Source organism: Pseudorasbora parva, chromosome 9 (genome assembly GCF_024679245.1).
Source record: "Pseudorasbora parva isolate DD20220531a chromosome 9, ASM2467924v1, whole genome shotgun sequence".
Classification (NCBI taxonomy): Eukaryota; Metazoa; Chordata; class Actinopteri; order Cypriniformes; family Gobionidae; genus Pseudorasbora; species Pseudorasbora parva.
In genome coordinates this window covers 14,006,765-14,028,141 of record NC_090180.1, presented here as the reverse complement: position 1 = coordinate 14,028,141, position 21,377 = coordinate 14,006,765, and the positions used below count along the sequence as shown (strand labels likewise).

Sequence of the window (21,377 nt, the reverse complement as noted above, 5' to 3'; positions counted from 1 at the left end):
CGGAAGAGGTACGCTGCGGGGCCACGTCCTTCAGGGAAGGAGTGGTGGCGGAATACACATAAGGACTAACCTGGCAGGGTAGTGCAACATATGGCAGTCTCTGGGGTGGTTCCAACCTAATTGAAGGGGGGAAAGAACACGCCCAGAGACGACAGAGCGGGCTCTGTCGAGGGAAAGACACGGAGCTAGCCCGAAGGGTAGCTGATACCGTGGACGAATACACATATGGGGTTGCCGTGAGGGAACCGCTACATATGGAACCCAGCCTACAACCACGTTCCACAAGCATACGGGTGCAGGCCTAGCGTCAGACGGTCCGCAACGTCTGACACCGCATGGGGTGACGGAGGAGCTCGACAGGGTTAGCCGGTTTCCCGGGGAACACAACTGGAGACAATAAACGCACGTATCCGGCCCAGAGGGCGGGAGTGGCGTTGCAAGCCGACACTTAGAACGGGCACTTAGCGCTCCTGGCCACCAGGGGCGAGGATGCGGGAAGATACCGGCTCTACACGTAAGCTATAAAACCTAGCAAACGTGTTAGGTGTCGCCCAGCCCGCAGCTCTACAAATGTCTGTCAGCGAGGCGCCTTGAGCCAGCGCCCAGGAAGAAGCAACACTCCGAGTGGAGTGTGCTCTTACACCGAACGGGCAAGGCACGTCTTGGGACTGGTAAGCCAAGACTATAGCATCCACTATCCAGTGGGCTAACCTCTGCTTGGAGACAGCCTTCCCCTTCTGCTGGCCTCCGTAACAGACGAAGAGTTGCTCTGAGGTCCGAAAGCTTTGGGTCCGGTCAATGTAAGCGCGAAGAGCGCGGACCGGACACAACAAAGCCAGGGCTGGGTCTGCCTCCTCCGAAGGCAGCGCTTGCAGGTTCACCACCTGGTCCCGGAAGGGAGTGGTAGGAACCTTGGGCACGTATCCGGGCCTGGGTCTCAGGACAACGTGAGAGTTACCAGGCCCGAACTCTAGGCACGATTCGCTGACCGAAAGTGCGTGCAGGTCCCCTACCCTCTTGATCGAGGCCAAAGCAGTCAAGAGCACTGTCTTCATTGACAGGATTTTAATCTCAATGGACTCCAACGGCTCGAAGGGAGGGCTCTGAAGTGCTCTGAGCACTAGAGCCAAGTCCCAAGAGGGTATCGAGGATGGACGAGGAGGATTTAGTCTCCTCGCACCTCTGAGGAACCTGACGATTAGGTCGTGCTTTCCGACGGACTTACCTTCGACTGCGTCGTGATACGCCGCTATTGCGGCGACGTACACTTTGAGGGTGGAGGGAGACAGCCTTCGCTCCAACCCGTCTTGCAGGAAGGAAAGCACAACACCAATCGAACACCTTCGGGGGTCTTCCTGGCGGGAAGAACACCACTCAACGAACAGGTTCCACTTCAGTACATAGAGGCGCCTCGTAGAGGGGGCTCTAGCTGAAGAGATGGTATCTACGACTGCTTGTGGTAGTCCATCTAGAACCTCCGCGTCCCGTCCAGGGACCAGACATGAAGATTCCAGAGGTCTGGACGCGGGTGCCATAGAGTGCCCCGTCCCTGAGAAAGAAGGTCCTTCCTCAGGGGAATGGGCCAAGGAGGGGCTGTCGCGAGGAGAGTTAGTTCTGGGAACCAGGTCCGGTTGGGCCAATATGGCGCAACTAACAAGACCTGCTCCTCGTCCTCCCTGACTTTGCACAGGGTCTGTGCAAGAAGGCTCACTGGGGGGAACGCATACTTGCGTAGGTCCCGGGGCCAGCTGTGCGCCAGTGCATCTGTGCCGAGGGTACCCCCGGTCAGGGAATAGTACCACTGGCAATGGGTCGAGTCCGGAGAGGCAAACAGGTCTACCTGTGCGGCTCCGAACTGGTCCCATATCAGCTGGACCGCCTGGGGGTGGAGTCGCCATTCTCCCGGAGGTGCTGGCTGCCGAGAGAGCTCGTCGGCTGTCTGGTTCAGCGCACCAGGGACATGCATGGCCCGAAGCGACCTCAGATGCTTCTGACTCCACAGGAGCAGGTGGCGGGCGAGTTGGAACATGCGACGGGAGCGTAGACCACCCTGACGGTTGATGTACGCAACGGCCGCCATGCTGTCCGTACGGACCAGTACATGCTTGCCACGTAGCGGCCCCTTGAGGCGGCGCAGTGCCAAGTGTACTGCTAGCAACTCGAGGCAATTGATATGCCAATGCACTTGCGGTTCCGTCCACAGACCCGCAACTGCATGCCCGTTGTACGTGGCCCCCCAACCCGTGGATGAGGCATCCGTGAATAGCACAGCATGCCTGCACACTTGTTCTAGGGGCACCCCGGCCCGGAGAAACGAAGCGTTGGACCACGGGCTGAAGGTTTGGCGGCAGTAAGGAGTCACTGGGACCCGGTACTGGCCGCTCTGCCACGCCCACCTCGGGACTCGGCCATGAAGCCAGTGTTGGAGCGGTCTCATATGAAGCAATCCGAGCGGCGTGACCGCGGCTACGGATGCCATATGCCCCAGGAGCCTCTGAAAAAGTTTCAGTGGGACCGCTGTTCTGCCCTTGAACATATTCAAGCAGTTCAACACCGACCTGACTCGCTCCTCCGTGAGGCGCGCAGTCTGGCTGACCGAATCCAGCTCCATACCGAGGTAAGAGATTCTCTGCGTAGGACAGAGCTTGCTCTTCTCTCGGTTGACCCGAAGGCCCAACTGGCTGAGGTGACTGAGCACCATGTCCCTGTGTTCGCACAACTGCTCCCGAGACTGGGCGAGAATGAGCCAGTCGTCGAGATAGTTGAGGATGCGAACGCCGCGTTCTCGGAGTGGAACAATGGCTGCCTCCGCGACCTTCGTAAAGACGCGAGGCGACAGGGACAGCCCGAAGGGCAGGACTTTGTACTGGTATGCCTTCCCCTCGAACGCAAAGCGTAGGAACGGTCTGTGTCGGGGGAGTATAGAGACATGAAAGTACGCGTCCTTCAGGTCGATCGCTGCAAACCAATCCTGGGGACGGATGCATTGAAAAATGCGTTTCTGCGTTAACATCCGGAACGGGAGCTTGTGCAGGGCCCGATTCAGGACGCGCAGGTCCAGGATTGGCCGGAGCCCACCCCCTTTCTTGGGCACGATGAAGTAAGGGCTGTAGAACCCTGTCTTCATCTCGGCTGGAGGAACCGGCTCGATCGCGTCCTTCGCCAGTAGGACCTCGATCTCTGACCGCAAGACTTGAGCATCGCTGCTTCGCACTGAGGTGAAGAGGATGCCCTTGTACTTGGGTGGCCGGCGCGCGAACTGAATCGCGTAGCCGAGTCTGATGGTACGGATGAGCCAACGGGACGGTCGAGGGAGCTGTAGCCACGCTCCCAGGGACCGTACCAGCGGGACCAACGGCACCACAGACATGCCCGGGGTGGGGCAGCGCATCGGAGAGCTCTGGCTCGACTCGGGAGGCCCGGAGGCGGCCCGGAGTGTCGCGCGAGCTCTCCTGGTGCGGGCAGGGAGCGGGTGAGAAGGCCCGGAGGCGTCCTCGGAGCCCGCTCGACTGCTCGCTGCCCGGAGGCAGAGAGGTGGGATGTTCAGACCCGACTCGGGAGGCCCGTGGGCGGCCCGGAGTGTTGTCTGAGCTTTCCCGGGAGAGGCAGAGAGTGGGTGAGAAGGCCCGGAGGCGTCCTCGGAGCCCACTCTGCTGCCCCCTGGCGAGGGGAGGGGAGGGAGGGAGAGACAAGGCCCGGAGGCGTCGTGAACTGCCACCCTGACCCTCTTGGGGCCCAGGGGGATAGGAAACTGCTCTTTTTGTGAGTATGTGGGTACCGCCGAGCTCCGGAGAGCTGGCGGCAGATGTTTCGGACCAGTCGGGACCCCCCGGTCCTCCTCCGGGGGGTGTGGGAGGGATGCGGACATCATCTCCCGAAGAGCAGCTCCTGTCCTCCCTGGGCTGCCTGTCTCAGGGCCGCTTCCCCTTGCGCTTGCCGGCAGGCTTAGCGGTCTGGACAGGTTGGGCGCCACCCTTGCGCCCGGCACCCTGCTTGGCCTGTGGAGGCTGCTGCTTTGGCTTGGCAGGGGCGGAGGCGGACGCTGGGGGACGCCCTCGGCGACGAGCAGGCGGGGGAGCTGCGGCCGGCGACTGGGTGGAGGCAGCAGCAGGTCGCCGGGGCAGGATGTTCCTGATAGCCTCCGTCTGCTTCTGGGCCACCGAGAACTGCTGGGCAAAGTCCTCGATGGCGTCGCCGAAGAGGCCGGCCTGACAGATAGGGGCGTTCAGGAAGCGGACCTTGTCCGCTTCACGCATATCTGCCAGGTTCAGCCACAGGTGGCGTTCCTGGACCACCAGAGTGGACATCGCCCGACCCAGGGAGCGTGCAGTGACTTTCGTCGCTCGTAGAGCGAGGTCCGTCGCCGCACGCAGTTCCTGCATAACGCCCTGGTCGGAACTTCCCTCGTGCAGTTCCATGAGCGCTTTGGCCTGGTAGACCTGCAGGAGCGCCATGGCATGCAAAGCCGATGCGGCTTCTCCACAGGCTGTGTAAGCCTTGCCGGTCAGCCCGGACGAGAACTTACACGCCCGGGAGGGGAGACGCGGGGCACCACGCCAGTCCGCAGCGGTCTTGGGACACAGGTGCATCGCCACAGACCGCTCGACCGGGGGGATTCCCACGTAACCCTTCACCGCACCGCCATCGAGGGAGGTGAGGACGGAGGAGTCCGTCGATCGCGAGCGAGCGCTGTACGGCGCTGCCCACGACTTCGAGATCTCCTGATGCACTTCCGGGAAGAAAGGCACCGGGGCGGGGCGCTGAGAACCAGCACGGGCCGTCCCGAGAAACCAATCGTCCAGCCGCGAAGGTTCGGGACACGGTGGAGGGTTCCACTCGAGCCCTACGCTTGCGGCGGCCCGGGAAAGCATAGCCGTAAGCTCTGGGTCAGACTCGGGCAACGCTGTCACACCCGAAGGGGGCAGCGCAGCCGAATCCTCATCCTCAGAGCCCATTAGCTCGTCCCCCGATGCAGCGACCGACATCCTGTCCTCCGCCGGAGCCCCAAAGGAAACGGCTGGCACTCCACGTGAGAGGTCAGCACGCTCCTCTGGAAACTCCACCGGCGCAGCGGAGGGGGGAGGGGCCCGAGGAGCCATATGACCCGGCGGGTTTGCCCTGACCGTCACCCTCAGGTCCCCACCCAAGTCATCAGCCAGAGTAGCAGCCCTCTGCTTAGGCGCAGAAGGACCGCTAGACCGGGGGATGCGCGAGGGTGCTCCACCTGCCTTGAGGTATTGGAGTCTGGACCGTAACACTGCGATGGTCATGTTCCCGCAATGGGAACATGAGTCATTCACGAACGCAGCCTCTGCGTGCTGAGTGCCCAGACACGAGAGACAACGAACATGACCGTCAAGCGGGGACAGAAAGCGACCGCACCCAGAAACACACGGTTTGAATGACATCTTGAAAAAGACGCAGGGTCAAACCGTGTTGCTCTTTTAGGATGGAAAACTGCTCTTTTAGTTGTGCTGAAGCACTCAGGGAGATGACCGCGGTCAGCACGCAGTCCGAATGCAAGCCTGCGTGTGACACTCAAACAGGGGAAAACGCCCAGCGAACCAACAAAGGAAGCTCTTTTTGAATGAATGCAAACAATTGCAACTGGTCGGTCTCTCGCTGAGAAGCGCTGTAACACCCGCACTGGCAGTTCTCCTTCCTCTCTCCAAGACTCTTTTAAACACTCTTCGTGGAAACAGCATGAACTGTTCGGCTCCGAAGTTGAAAGCATTTGATCTACCATTCCACTTCCTATTTATACCCGCGCTGCGGGGCGGAGCGTGGAATGTGTGGATCACATGCCAATCTCCGATTGGCTCGTTTTTTACACTCGAAGTGGATAGGTCTCTGAGGGCAGATCCCAATTCGTCGGTTCAGTTCTGACGTACGTCGAACGTGACCGACTGAAAGGGAACACCTTTCTTTTATTGGTCGGATGAAATATGCTATTTTTTTTTTTTGAGATAGGAATTTTGGGTTTTCATGAGCTGTATGCCAAAATCATCAGTATTAAAACAATACAAGACCTGAAATATTTCAGTTGGTGTGCAATGAATCTAAAATATATAAAAGTTTAATTTTTATCCTTAGATTATGGAAAATAATGAACTTTATCACAATATGCTAATTTTTGGAGAAGGACCTGTAATTGTTCATAAATTAGACAGAGGAAGCTGTACTTATTCATTTTAAAATCCATTTTATTAATTATCTCCCTAATATATTCTGTTTTCAATTTTATGAATTTTTTTCTGGATTCTGTGTTTTATGATTTAATACACTTTTCTGTTAAAAATGTTTTCTAAAGAAAATAATTCATAAAACTTTAATTTAATTAATATTTAAGTATGTAATCAAAATATTACAGTTAATTAGTACTGCAGAACTTGTATATTGTGTGAAATAAAACATGGATAAAAATATCCTGGTTATGTGATATTTCTTAAAAAGGAAAAAAAATACATTATAATAATTATTACTTTGAGAAGTACATTTGGTTACACTTTATTTTACGGTGTTATTGTTCCAGTGTAATTATATATTTAAGTAATATTAATTAACTACATGTTAACTACTTACTATACACTGTAAAAATAAAAATGGAAAATGTACTGGTAATTTTCTGCCAGTACATTATCCAGTAATTTTACAGAATTTTCTATTAATTTCCATTTTCTTAAAACTGAAACTAATGCGATGTGTAATTCAAAATACAGGTAAAACACCTGTAAAAAACCAATACGGAAAATTCCTTCATATTTATACAGTACATTGTGCCCTATTTTTATGGACATTTTTTTACAGTGTAGGGTTAGGGTAGAATTAGAGTTGCATATAATTATGCATAATTTACTGTTAATACTATGGCAAGTACATGTAACATATGTAACAAGGACACTGTAAAATAAAGTGTTTACTGCACATTTTAATGTACAATAATATTTTACTGTCACAAATTGTTCAAGAACTTTCGTTTTGGCGGATTGACGTCAAGACCTTTGAATTTCCGTGTGAATTTGACAATAGCTTTTCTCAAATGAAATATGAGAAAATATGGTGAGATGAAAACACAGTGATCCTCCCATGTGCTTGAGTACATGTAGCAGATGAAACAATGCCATTTATCACATAAAGACACGCGGAATATGCAGACTTTTTAGCGATACACACTCTGAGCGCTAAATGCAGAAAATGATTCAATCGTTTATCATCAATAATATTCTGGATTTATTTTATGTATTTATTGATAAATAACAATATTGATTTATCACCAGCCCTAAATCAATTGTCTAGTCCAGTCTCCAGTGTGCTTCATATAAGCACTACACCTTTTTAATGCTCGAGGACATAATAAATCAGGCCCTTGTAGATTACTTTTCGATTAGGATGCTGTCTATATAGAAAGTCGACAGCAAGGCAGCTCACTGGGTTTTGGAACAGTCCTGCTGAACCGGCCTAAGGTTGTTTACTGTTCTCAGCCTGGTCATGCTGGTCTTTAGCTGGTAGGCCAGTACCCAAACCCCTCTAAAACCATCGAAACAGACCTGCCTGACCATCTTGGCATGGCTGGGTGACTAGCTGACCTCCTTAGGCAAGTTTAAGCTGCTTTCTTTCAACAGGGAGAGTTGTAATGTAGTGTCACAAATGTACATAATTTTAAGGTGTGGTCACATTTAGCATTGTGGGTGAAATCCCATCTTATTCAACCATTCTGGGATTTCACAATATTTCCCCATGCAGATTTCTCATCCGGTTCAAGTTGGTCATGAGGATTTGCAGAACTGACCAACAGAAAGCTGCATGGTTTGTAAGTGACATCTGTGTGAGATGGCATTTTTATGACAATAGACATATCACAGAAATGTTGCTAATGTGACTGCACCTTTACCTTAAAGATGTACTATGTAGTATTTATGCAGTAAAATATCCAAGAATCACCAGGTCAGTGTTATATATTTAGTTCAGTTGAGTTCCTACAGTATGCCAAATGTTTCCAACTATTTGTGAATTGTGAGAATTGCTATTTTAACCAAGGAGCCGGGACGTCTGAGGGAGTCGCCTGTCAATTGTGTCATATCTGCATTACTCTCGGTTTCCGGTTTATTCTGCAGAAGCGCTTTACTCTTAGCAGTGTGAACAAGTGTCACAGCAGCCTCTGAGCGAACGCACAGAGTAACGTCATAACATCATTTTCAACACCCTTAAATGTATGTAATATGATAAACAGAGCTGCGTTACCTCATATTCATGACCAAAAAAGGGGAAATGGCGCCGACTACTATGTCCCTTCATAATAAAAGTCCCGCTGCCCGCGAGCTGTGTGTTTACAGAGCGGCCTGCTCTGCTTCACGCTACAGTAACGTTAATAATCGCATCCATGAACATGATTTCTAGTCCAATCTGATTCCTTTCCAACGGCTGTGAGGTGAAGACCACATGTCCCATGATTCTGCGCTCAAACTTGGCATCATCAAACTACACACATTTGTTTTGAATAGGCGACCTCTAGCGGACGGAAAAGTTACATAGTGCAGCTTTGAAACAAAAACCTATAATAGCTATTAAAGTGTGTCTAGAACAACAATGGGTGAAGATAAGGATTATTAATAGTACAGTGATATATAAGATGGACAGTACAGTTACACAGCCACAGGCAAGTCATTCAGGATGTGCTAATTGAGTCACACAAGGAATCAAAGAATGCTATTTGCCTTTTAATGGAGGAGACGACGCAAGATGCCCTAGATGTTTAAGAGAGAGCAGGGCTTAACTTAATTTCCGCTTTAAAAGCTGCAGGGCACTAATCAAATGTACATGGACCTCTAATCACTTCAAGGCTATATGACAAAAGGCTTGACCATCTCTTCATAATGACATCCAGGAGGTCAACCAGACAACAGTGACCAAGCCAGCTGGTACCTTAGGTGCGTTCAATCCAGATAAAGCAAAACATCATTTTAGTTAAATAACTGTGAAGTCAAACTGGCAAAATTGGGGGAAAAAAGCTGAGAAATCAATGAGTAAAAAGTTATTATTATTATTATTTTTTTGTGATGAAAAGCGAGAGATTTGTACGAGCTGTGCTGCAGGTCAGGTTGCTGATGTAGACCAAGAAAAGGAGGATTTGGCTCTCCTACAGAGAGGCATTATGGGAATGCTACATTAAAGGAAGTGTCTTAAAGGTAGGCAATTGTGGAATATTCAAAACATTACAATGGTGAAGTACATAGTTCAAGCATTAAACTCTAACCAACGTAGATTGGTTCTTTCAACGCCGTGGCAACAGCCAATCAGAAGTTCTTCCAAATCCACATAACCATTTATATATTGTATCCTAGCCTGCGATCGGCACACTGCTAGACATGAAAGCTTCTGTTATCCTCCCTCCTCCCCCCAGTGCCACCCGTAGAGATGTGATACGGTGATTCTATTTCTTGCAGCAGCATTTCGTTTATTTGTCATTTTGACTAAGCTGAAAAATATATTGTATTTGCTTAGCAGCAGCAGCAGCAGCAGCGAAGCAGATCTTGTCCACCAAAATCAAGCATATGTATATTTCATGCCTCATGCAAATAAATGCGGGATGAAATATATTCAGTCTGAGAGTTGAAAAAAAAAAACTTTTTTTGCCGGTTGGTGACATTAAAGTTGCTATTCTACACAATATTCAAAAAAATTGTTGGAGACCAATAAAAAAAGCAACATTTGTTGTTTGTGTGTTGATTTATTGCAATACTCACCAGCTGAATTTGGTGTGGAAGGCGAGTTGGCTTGGCTGCCGTGGGTGGAGACGTTGGTTGCGCTGGCGGCGGTTCTGGCAGCGTACATGTTGGCTTCTTCTTGGAATTTTCCAATGTTTTTCTTGTATCTGATTCTCTTATTTCCAAACCAGTTTGATACCTGAGAAAACAAGAATTAATGGTTAAATCAATATTCAACTTTAATGTTATTTGATAGCTCTTTAGTTTATTTGTACTACAAATGTCTAAGCATTTAATGTATTCTGTGTCACTGTTACTGCATTAAAGCATTCCTTTATGCATCAAGCTGTATTAGAGTTTAATAAGTTACATAAAAATTAAATCTATACTGGGCTTTGTGTGTGTGTGTGTGTGTGTGTGTGTGTGTGTGTGTGTGTGTGTGTGTGTGTGTGTGTGTGTGTGTGTGTGTGTGTGTGTGTGTGTGTGTGTGTGTGTGTGTGAGAGAGAGAGAGACCTGGTAATCCCTACGTTATGGGGACAAAATGTCCCCACAAAGATGGCAAAATCCGAAATCCTTGTCCTTGTGGGGACATTTTTAGGTCCCCATGAGGAAAACAGCTTATAAATCACACAGAAGGAGTTTTTTTGAGAAAGTAAAAATGCAGAATGTTTCCTGTGATGGGTAGGTTTAGGTTTAGGGGCAGTGTAGGGGTATAGGATGTACAGTTTGTACAGTATGAAATCCATTACGCCTATGGAAAGTCCCCATAAAACATGGAAACACGACTGTGTGTGTGTGTGTGTGTGTGTGTGTGTGTGTGTGTGTGTGTGTGTGTGTGTGTGTGTGTGTGTGTGTGTGTGTGTGTGTGTGCGCGTGTGTGTGTGTGTGTGTGTGTGTGTGTGTGTGTGTGTATAGTGACAGGTATTACAACATAAACATGGTTTATAAGGACACTTCCTGTGTCCTTGCAAACAAAATGGCTTAAAAAACATAATAAACTGTGCTTTTTTTAAATAAAAAAATGGAAAACATTTTGTTTGATGGGTAGGTTTAGGGGCGTAGGGGGAAGGCAATATAGTTTGTACAATATAAAAACCATTATGCCTATGGAGAGTCCCTAGCCTGACAAGTCAGACCCACATCAAGATGAAGTTGAGTCTGGGAACACACCGTTGGTAGGTCACAATCCGGGGGGCCGGATAAATGGTTGTTTTTCAAAGACCCCTGCATGCAATAGGAGAGCAACGAAGAAGGTGAAGCGGAGCTAGTTGATAGATTTAACTTTTGCCGTATCAGGTCGGAGAAACTCAGAACACATCTTCCTTTTTTATAGAATGACTTCAGTGCCATTCTTTGTTCGTTTCTCAAAGAAAAGCTTAACTCCAAGTCTTCCAAAGTCGTGGCCAAAGCCAATTCGAAAGACGGCCGTTCGCCAGCTTCCTTGTTTTCAAGTAGCACGCGGAACCTCCGCAACTCTGCCGTCATTATGATAAGCCCGCCCACTGACTCTATTCACGATTTGAGTGGCCTGACCAGAGTTTGGATTTTCAACGGAGAGTTGCTAGAGTTGAGAGTTGCTAGACGACCCTGGCTGCAAATTAGATTTGCTGCCACTAGGATACATCTAGATTTCTAAGCTAGAGTCCTCAGAAAGATAGCAAACCAAACGTGTGTGATTGTAAAGGATTTGATTGTAGTATGGTTTTGCATTTGTGACAGAATTTACTGTAGCACAAGACAACATTTCAGACTAGAAATTGTCTGACAATAAACTTATATCATCATCATCATCATCATCATCATCATCATCATCACTGTATGAGGTGAAGGTTGGTGAGTCTCACCTGTGAGACTGTAATGGAGCATTTCTTTGCCAGCTCCTCCTTGGCCTCCTCGCTGGGGTATGGGTTGCTTAGGTGGGAGTAGAAGTATTCGTTCAGGATCTCTGTGGCCTGCTTATTGAAGTTTCTCCTTTTTCGTCTAATGGAAATTGACAGAACAGAAAGAAAGAAAGGGAGAAAGCGAGAAGGAGAAAGAGAGAATGAGAAAGGGAAAGAGCAAAGCCAGCTTGATTCAGAAGCTACAGTGTTCAGAAAGTCCTTCACATTTGAACCGGCTGTGTGAGATGCTCATAAAATGTATTTATGCTATCTCATAAAGTGTATGAGATACTTCCACAAACACACACACACACACACACACACACATATACACTCATACAGACCTGGCGTCAAGGAAGCGGGAGCGCAGGATCATGACCGCCTCGCAGGTACTCTGTTTAAGCTGCATCTGGATGGAGCTGAACTTGCGATGGATGATGCTCACCATGCGCTCGATCTCTTTGGGGGAGATGGGCCGAGTGCGAGACTGCTCCCTCAGCAGGTTCATCACATGGGTGGTGAACTCATTACACGCCTGAACATGCACAGAGGGGCGGCGCAAGGATCAGTCTCTGTGCATGTAAACATAACTACAGGAGCTGCTCTCCTGGACAAATATCCTATCCTTAAGAGAGTATTTGTCTTTCTTTGTTATTGTTTTTAAAAACATTTAAATTTACAGAGGTCAGTCTCTGAAATCCAGACTCACCATCTGTTCGCTCACCTGCTCATACTTCTCCAGTTCTGTGTGGTAGATCTGACGGATCTGGGACAGCTTGGCCCGGTAGTCTGAGTGTTCGGCCGAGTTATCGGACCCGGCGCCGCCTGCTGCAGCAGCGGCCGCGGCGGCTGCGGCAGACCCGCCTCCTTTCTCGGGTCCGGACACGCCCTCTGCTAGCAGCATGTTGTCCAATCGCATGAGTTGAGCATCTGGTGGCTCCTCCTCCTGAGCTCCACGGATACTGAGTACTGTTAAGAAGGAAAGAGAGAATAAAAACGTGAGTCATTTTTTTACTCTCAACAGCTAAAAACTAAGTCACCATCAAACTCACTGAAGCCTCTTACTGGAAAGTTTGCTGACATATTATACTGTTTATTATCATAGACAGTATTAGCTTAAAATAAGATTTGCAATTTCTCAATACAATACTTTAAAAAAATGAGACGCATATACAGTAAATATGTAATGTATGCAGTTTTTCACAATTGCTAAGACAACATTAAACAGAAAACCAAATTAAATTCAAAAACTATATTCACGAAACTTGTCAAACAATCGCCTCAAAAAATCATACACACTTCAGTCAATATATTAACACTACATGTCATTCATCGGACACTACATAAAAAATGTAGAACAGCATCCTGAGCAAGAGGTTACAGAAAAAAATACATATTGTACACATTGTAAACTACATCTCCAATTGTGTGAAAACGTATAGAAACTGGAACTAAGTAAGGTGTATAAGTTGTATACCGTATGCACTCCAAGTATAGCATTTTATGTATTGTATATTGTATACTCTTGAATGTCCGTATTCAGCACTTGCATACTTTATAAATACAGTAGTCTAAATGCAAAAGTCCAAAAGGCCAAAGAAAACTCGAAATAAAAAAGCATGCTACATACATACTCAAAAAAAATCACACTCAAAAATGTTGTGCGACTGCAAAATCAAAGCCAGTGAGATATTAATTCTGCTTTAAAATCATGTATTCAAGCTGCGTCCAGCTTGAGGAATTTGTCCACGTCGAAGGCAATGTTGTCTGTTGCCGGACAAAGGAACAACACTCTCCAACATTCAGTGCATCTTTGCACTCTGAACAGACTTCTATTTTGCTGGGTTGTTCATTAGAAACGAGTGTGGACAATTTAGAGCCATAGTGGGCATTAAACCATGATAGCTTTGTTGTAGTTGTGTTTACCTTTTGCAACTTGTGTTTAACGTTGTACAACACAAATTTGAGTGAGAATGTCTTTAGGTTCAGAGAATGGGGTTCAGTGTCTTAGCAATTGTGAAAAACTTTAATATGAGTGACCTCCATAAAGTAAATGTCTGCAATAAAACCAACATAATAACACCTCATTGTCTCCTTATGAGCTTTCACAGACCTTGAGAAATGATATATGGCCTCGTTTTAATTGCGCTCCTCTTTGTGATTAAAGAAATGTGGAACTATACACTGATCTTGGCAGGGCGTGAGATAATAAAACCATAATTTCATTGATTTGCACAATCATTTAGAATAAATTATTATACCAGAGCTCATTTTTGGTAATTTAGTTTATATTTACCCGCTGAGGAGTAAAATCATTAAATTATTATTATTAAAAGCATTATTAAAACAAGATTTTTACCCCCCACACTGCTGTATTTGTCTTTCGTTCTCTGAAAGTCTGTCATTTTTTCCAATAGATTGATATAGATTAAGATAATATACCATGAATCTCTACTCTTCGAATCTCTCTGATTTTAGGACTACACATGTATCTCTGTTTATATTGGCTTGGTTACAGAGGTACATCTACATTACGTTCAACTCCTGTGCAGGTCAAATTATCACCTGATTTAAATGTAAAATATGGTCAAAATAATTTGGTGAAATAGGTTAACAGAGCTAAGAGTATTAAGAGACTGTTATTGGTAGCAGAAAGTATTATCAAATTAGCAAAGAAACTAACATGCAAAGAGTGGAGGAAGTTTAGGATTTTGCGTGGGTCTGGTTATACGAAGAAAATAAGCTTTTATAAGGACTCTCGGAGGAGTTTTGGCTGTTTGTGCAGTGCGGTGCTATAACAACATGATAAACTGTTGTATCTTTGTGTGCCACTAGATGTCTCTCCTTCTGTTCTGTACGGGGACAGCAGACAGAACCTGCACCAGCCATTGATTCAACAAAGAGCAACTTGAGACAGTACACAAATCCTGACTTACAAAAAAAAATAAAAAAAAATCACAACAACCATCTGCACATTTTCTGTAGAAGACCAGCTGGACAATAAAGATCCATAGCAGTTAACAATTCTAGAATGCAACAAAACTGATACTCCTTGTATAAAGCAACAGTTATGGTTGGAGGCCAATTGGTTACCAAACACAGTATCAATATTGCTTATTGAACAGAAACAGCATTTTTCTTAGAATCAAATTAATATATACATCTGTACACTAATTTGCAAAAGTTAGGGGTCAAATAGATGAATAATGCTATTCAGAATGGACGCATTAATATAAAAATTGGCAGTAAAGACGAATATATATATTATAATGTCACAAAGGATTTCAAATTGTTTAAATTCAATCATTTGAATGTTCTATTCTGAAAAAGAAGTATAAGATTTTCTAAAATGAAGAATTCAATGCTCTCAGTACTGATATTTTGGTAGCATTGTAATAATATTAGTATTTTTGATCAATTGTGACCCTGGACCACAAAACCAGTCATAAGTCGCACAGGTATATTTGTGGCCATTTTTCTTTTATGCCAAAAAGTAAATATCATGTTCACAAATTTCCTACTGCATATATATCAAAAATGTATTATTAGTAGTAATATGCATAGCTAAAGATGTAATTTGGACAACTTTAAAGGCGATTTTCTCAATATTTAGATTTTTTAATTTCAAATAATTGTATATTGGCCAAATATTGTCCTATCCTAAACAACCCCTATTTATTTACCCTTCAGATGATGCATGAATCTAAATAAAAAAAATTAAAAAAAAGGTTTTATCCTTTTGTGGTCCAGGGTCATAAATACTAACAGCCTTTGAAAGAAAAAATGACCACAAGACTGTGTAGAAATAAACAACAGTCCATAACATTCAAAACAAAAGAAATAGGGAGTGTTTACCCTCCTTTTTAAAAGTTGATACTATTCCAACTATATGGAAGTATATGATTCATTTATATATATTTTTTGCATTAAGCATTGGTTTTCTCTGTATTCACGAGTTAACACTTAAATATAATTAGATATAGTATAAAATAAGCATATTTGGCGTGCTGTCCGAGGAAAGGGCTCCAAGCTTGGAATTTGGCCTGAATACGGAGCACCATTTCTGTGACCCAATCAGTTAAGCCCACCAGTTGAGGTGCTGATATAATGTGACCCATATGGCTTATTACATATGTAAACCTGTAAAAACAACTACTGTCTGTTGTCGCTACTGCGCCATTCAGGCCATGAAACGTTCCTGTGACATCATTCCGAAGATGACAGCGGAAGGTGAGGCAACCAGTGTGTCGCAATCTGTTTCCACAACCCGAACCCAATCGGCCCAGCCTCTTCCAATCAGCCCACTCCCACTGCAAATGTCAGGGGCTGTCAGAGGGGCTTCACAGGTCAAGAGTTCAGGGCAGATTTCTCCAGAGAACGCTGGCAGTACCGCAAACGTCCTGCTTCTTTAGCGTGTCCTTCAGCGGCTCTTGTACGGTGAGTGTGTTTCTCAAAGTGATTGTTTTCTTGAACTCTTCGCTTCAACTCTTTGAATGTGTTTTCAACCGATCTTGCTCTGCTTCTCAAATAACCCGGACTGTCCAATTTCAGGCTCGTCTCAACTGTCTGCCCACCCAACTATTTCACAGCGAATAAAAAAACACAAGTGTATATCAATAGCTCAAAACCAGAGAGAAACAGCGAGTCTTTTATGCCTTTATAATAGAAAGAGACAGCAACAGTGGAACGTGACTGGTGTACGGCATCGACTAAAAAAAAAACAGGCCCAGAAGTGCGCAACGCTCATCTGGAGAGGAAATCTAATGAGGCAAATAATGATTTATTCATTCCAACCATATCCTCCAGTGCACAATTAAATGCATGAAATATATTAAATAAATACAATGGATGCGGATAATCATACAATTCACTTTGCTGTTGCTTAATTACCCCAAACCGACGCAATGCACTTTATTTATTTTGATTCAGTAATGGCATGGCAATCGATTAGGCCGTAATGCTGCCGGCCCTGTGTGCGCGTGTGTGTATGTGTGTGTGTGGTCCATGCCCAATGCGCTGCCGATGTGAACTGAGCTGAACTCAACCACCCGCAGACAAACATTAACAGTTTTCTGAGGAGCAGATCATTCTCTCTTTCAGTCTTCCTTCTACCCTTTTTTCTGTAGGAGACGATGGGATAAGACGACCCCCTTAAGAACATTGTGTTTTCACTAACATATAAGAACATATTAGGAGTTTAGCATGTAGAAAACAATGATGTATCATCCAATATATTATTTGGGGAAAATAATATATTATTAGGTTACAGCCACGCTATTGGGGTAAACTTGTCCCAGCTGTAATGTGATTTTTAAAATGATCTTATGCAAATGATGTCTAATTTACTGTTATTACTATACATGTAACAAGGACACTGTAAAATAAAGGGTTACCAAAATATCACAGAATCACAATCAAATGCCCCAAAACGTTATTTTCCTGTTGACATGCCAAAATGAATAAGAGCATAGCCATTTAATTAATCCGTTCAGATGAAATATCCTGAGATGTCGGGAAGAAAATGAAAGGTGGGATGGATGTATTACCCCATCTTAACCTATCTTTCTCTTTCTTGCATGTGCTATTTAGCATCATGAACTGCAGCAGTTTTTACAAGTCTCTAATGGACCATTTTACTTTTGGAGGTTTTTCAGATGTGACTTCTCCTCAGACAAGCCTTAATTTCACCCTCCCAGCAGTGGTTTTCCTTTTCACAGCTGATTTGCCAATCTAGAACCCACGCACCTGATAGCAAGACCTCATTTCACTCTCTTCACTTCTACAACAAGGCCAAGCGGGGTCTGGTATTCCCTGTGATAATCCTGAGAAAACTCACATCTTCCTCATGTTTGTGAAATTGTAATCTTTTTAAAATGTATGCTCGATCACAAGGTTAAACAGTCTTGTAATCCTCCTTTGGAGCAATAAAAAGCGTTTCGTTTAGGCGAAACGAGGCGTTAACGCAGTCAGGGGCTTCGAGCTAGGTTTAGTCAGGGGGTTTATCTTTTCAATGTCTAAACCAAGGCTGGTATCAACTTCAGGGAATTAAGTTGGGAGTCAAAGAGTGGAATGGATTACTGCTGAGACAGGAGGATTTGGCCTGATTTTGTATCAGAAAGACCGACATATGGCGCATAGCAGACTCGTGGCTCTTTAGTTCTCTGTAAAAAGCTCATATATATCAAAATCATATATATATATATATATATATATATATATATATATATATATATATATATATATATATATATATATATATATGTATATATATAATTGCATACAGTTTGTTATTGAAATGTAATCTTTGTTTTCAGTTAAAGACAATAAAAGCTACTGAGCAGATGACAGTTATGTCCACTGAGGCACTCATAACAATGACAGAAAGCACACAAAAAATATTATGAATTATGAATATTCCCCTTTTTAAAATCATAATTCACAATACCTTTGAAAATGACAATGAAACATTGTACTGACCATTACACTAGAAATGTTTTTTATTAAAGTGCCCCTGTTATTATATTATGCTGTTTCAAAGGTTCCTAATTTTGTTTTGGAGGGCTCCTAATAGGTTTACATGAATCCAATATAAAAAATGAATAAATAAATAATACCCACAGTTGTAAGTTTGGGTATTCACAAACGGGCTTACCTATAGAGTAGTATTGCATCCTTCAAATCTCCGATAAATGTTTAGTTTTATTATATTTATAAAAGACAGATACGCTGTACCGAGTGTTTCCGAAAAAGCGGCTGGAGGTGTATCGTGTGGGCGGAGCTAACGAATGATGAGTGCGGTGGCTATTCCGTTGAGAGCGTCTACAAGCTCTGACATCCTTGAACGTCGACACACACAAAAAAAACGTTATCCCAAACAAACCATTAAGATCATTCAGTTTTAGCCACACACAGATCCAGAATCCGATCTAGAGGTTGAAATTGAACAGGAGAAGCAGCAATGATAACTACAGCAGGATGTCTCAATGGTATGTAACGCTACTGTAACTCATATATGCTTAGCGGCATGCCATGATCGCAAGTATCACAACATTTGTGTGTTTACTTGTGGTTTATGAGGATACAATTTGGTTAATGGACACTTGTATGCGATTTAATGTTAGCAGTAGTAAGCGGAAGAGTTTTACATGTCAGACTTGTGCATGTTTACATAGAAAAACAACGGAATAGAAGCACATTTGAATGAACGAGTCGATAGCTAACCAAAGACATTTGAAGCAGTTTTACTCACAGCATCTTCCAACACACTACCGTAAGCCTTAATCGCTGGAACCTCTCCGTTTTTCAGTATTAGACAGGCTCCAAATCCGGAGTTGAACTGTATACCTTGTTTATTAACCACAGACGTGGAAATGCAGGAAACAAACAAAAACACTTGCACAAATCCGTTGCTGCTCCGGAACAACAAACTCCATCCACTATCCCATTAACAATGGGTTCTTTGGAAAGCTGTACTGGGTTGTCTTGCCTTGACAAGCAAAACACACTTCTTTGGTGACATTGTTGGTTTTGTGAAGTCCTGTGACTGCAGCCCAGCAGCCGGCTTCCCTAAAGCGTTTGCCCTCTCGCTCTAGTGGCGCGCGCGGCCTTCTGGGAGAAGATCCAGTACGGCCCGTACAAGGACATTCCGCAGTATCTGACCTAAGATAGACCCATAGTCGGAATTTTATTTTCTGAAACTTATGAGAAGCAGTCAAACAGTCATTTTTGCCATAGAAATACTCCATCAAACATCCAAGGTTTATTTTTTATTTTTTTTACTTTATCCATATTTAGGATGGGAATCCAATTATATATCATTGTAAAAAGCTCATTATACATAAAACAGCATTCTAGCATTGCATAAACCCCCACAGTGTCTGAAATGGTCTGATAAAGAATTCAGTCTCTCGAAACCCCTCCTTTCTGAGAGACTACTCTGCTATGATTGGTCAGATGGCCCAGTCTGTTGTGATTGGTCAACCACTCAAAGCACTCGTCAGAAATTAAACAGCCATTATACTACAGAGCCACCAGTCGACCTTAAATCGGAACTGGACAGTTATTGCCAAAAACACAGAATCAGCAACCTGTTGTTTTGTAACATATATATATATATATATATATATATATATATATATATATATATATATATATATATATGTATGTATGTATGTATGTATGTTCTGGACTCCGTACACAAACTGCACTGCAATAATTTTCCAAAATGTACTTTGTGTGGAAAAATCACAAATTCTGTAAACAAGACGTTAACACAGGCCAGGGAAGGGGCATGCTGAAGAAATACACACAAAGAGGAGAGAAGAGTACAGAAAATAATGTATCAGGAGCAAAAAGCTCACTGTTCCAGATGAAATATTGGAAGAAAAATAAAAATATTGAATTGGGGGTGGATTGATATTTTAGTCTTCAGAAGATTCGATGGCATTTTCTATTTCTCTTATGTTCGTATAAAGTAGTAGCCTGACGTGGTCATACTCAATTCTAGTCAGAATATGAGTCTGAAACTGCTCCATTGGGCTGTGATTATGAGGCGTGTTTCAACCGAACCAGGAAAGACATCAAATGGACAGACCTACAACCAATCAGAGCAACGAAGTGACGCATTGTCAAATGTCAACATAGTTCAACTGCACTGTGTTGCTAAGTCTGCGTTTTTTCCCTCGCGAGTTGTTTTCTATGTCCGCGGGTTGAAGCGACTATTATGTGATATATAGACCCATGAGTGCGAATTTTAGCAGGCAACCTTGCCAAAATAACACACATTTTACCCCCCAAACGCCATTTTTCCCCCGGAGAACCCCCCGAAAAGCTATTGTATAGGGCTAGTAGTCGGCGGGTTTTGTTGTAAAAACTTGGCAACCCTGTCTGTACGTGCGCTGAAATCAGGCTGGAATACACAATCTTTGCCGGTGTTGAAAATAAAAATAAAAATTGAATGATACACAGAGTACTTACCCAACATGATCATCATTTCTGAGAGAAATGTGAAGGTGAATGCATATACAAACAAGCTCTCCATTTAGGATTCGAACAAATATAATCCAAGCCCCTTTGATGACGTGCATGATTACGTTACTGTTGATCATCTGTCCGTCATCGTCTAAAGCCCGTCCCGATGATTTCATTGGTCCGAACAGTTTCTGTTCGGAGATAATTACTCCTCTATGGAGCAAGGCCAGACCGAACTGCCCGACCTAAAAATGTTATGGGCGAGGCTAAGTTCGGCTGGCATCCAGGCTAATAAAGTAGTGTATATAAGAGTTGTGCATTGTTTACAACAAGGAAATGCTGTATCGCTGCTGTTTCATAAGTGCCACCTACTGTGAGAAAGTGAATTTGCATTCTCATTCAGTCCGTCTGCTGTTACATGGGGGTATTTTTTATGTAGCATAATTTCACAAATCCAAAGTCAGACCATTTGGTTTTTGCTTTAATTTTTGATCAATTTAATGCATCTAAATGTCTTCTTTTATTATTGAATGGTAGGGTAAATGCATTATTTTACCTAGACAATGCACTTAATTCATTCTACTCTAAAGATATAACCACACACATAGTCAGTGAGGCAACGTTTATTTGTTTCTGAGTGAGAATAAGAGGGATGTGTTTAGCCTGACTATAGAAAGCCAGAGATTAAGTAATCGTCCCACTCTGGCATGTTTTAATTGAATGGTGACAGGAGACAATTCCCACCTCTCTCTGTACTCATCTATAATTAATCTGTGGATGGAGGAGGCCCTATCAATGACATTACATTGTGTTAATTGCACC

At 44.4% G+C, this 21,377-nt stretch overlaps 1 protein-coding gene across 3 annotated transcripts in view; it reads right to left on the bottom strand.

Annotated features, from left to right (window-relative positions):
- pbx1a (pre-B-cell leukemia homeobox 1a) overlaps positions 1-21,377 on the bottom strand; it is an 83,846-nt gene that overhangs the window by 9,898 nt on the left and 52,571 nt on the right. For 2 of the 3 annotated variants that reach the window (XM_067454025.1, XM_067454023.1), the window contains exons 3-6: positions 12,295-12,554; positions 11,930-12,120; positions 11,550-11,685; positions 9,744-9,903 (exon numbers count right to left, since the gene is read on the bottom strand). In XM_067454025.1, the coding sequence (XP_067310126.1) occupies positions 9,744-9,903; positions 11,550-11,685; positions 11,930-12,120; positions 12,295-12,554 (747 nt within the window). The remainder of the gene's footprint in view (positions 1-9,743; positions 9,904-11,549; positions 11,686-11,929; positions 12,121-12,294; positions 12,555-21,377) is intronic. The other variant, XM_067454024.1, reaches the window with a different exon arrangement.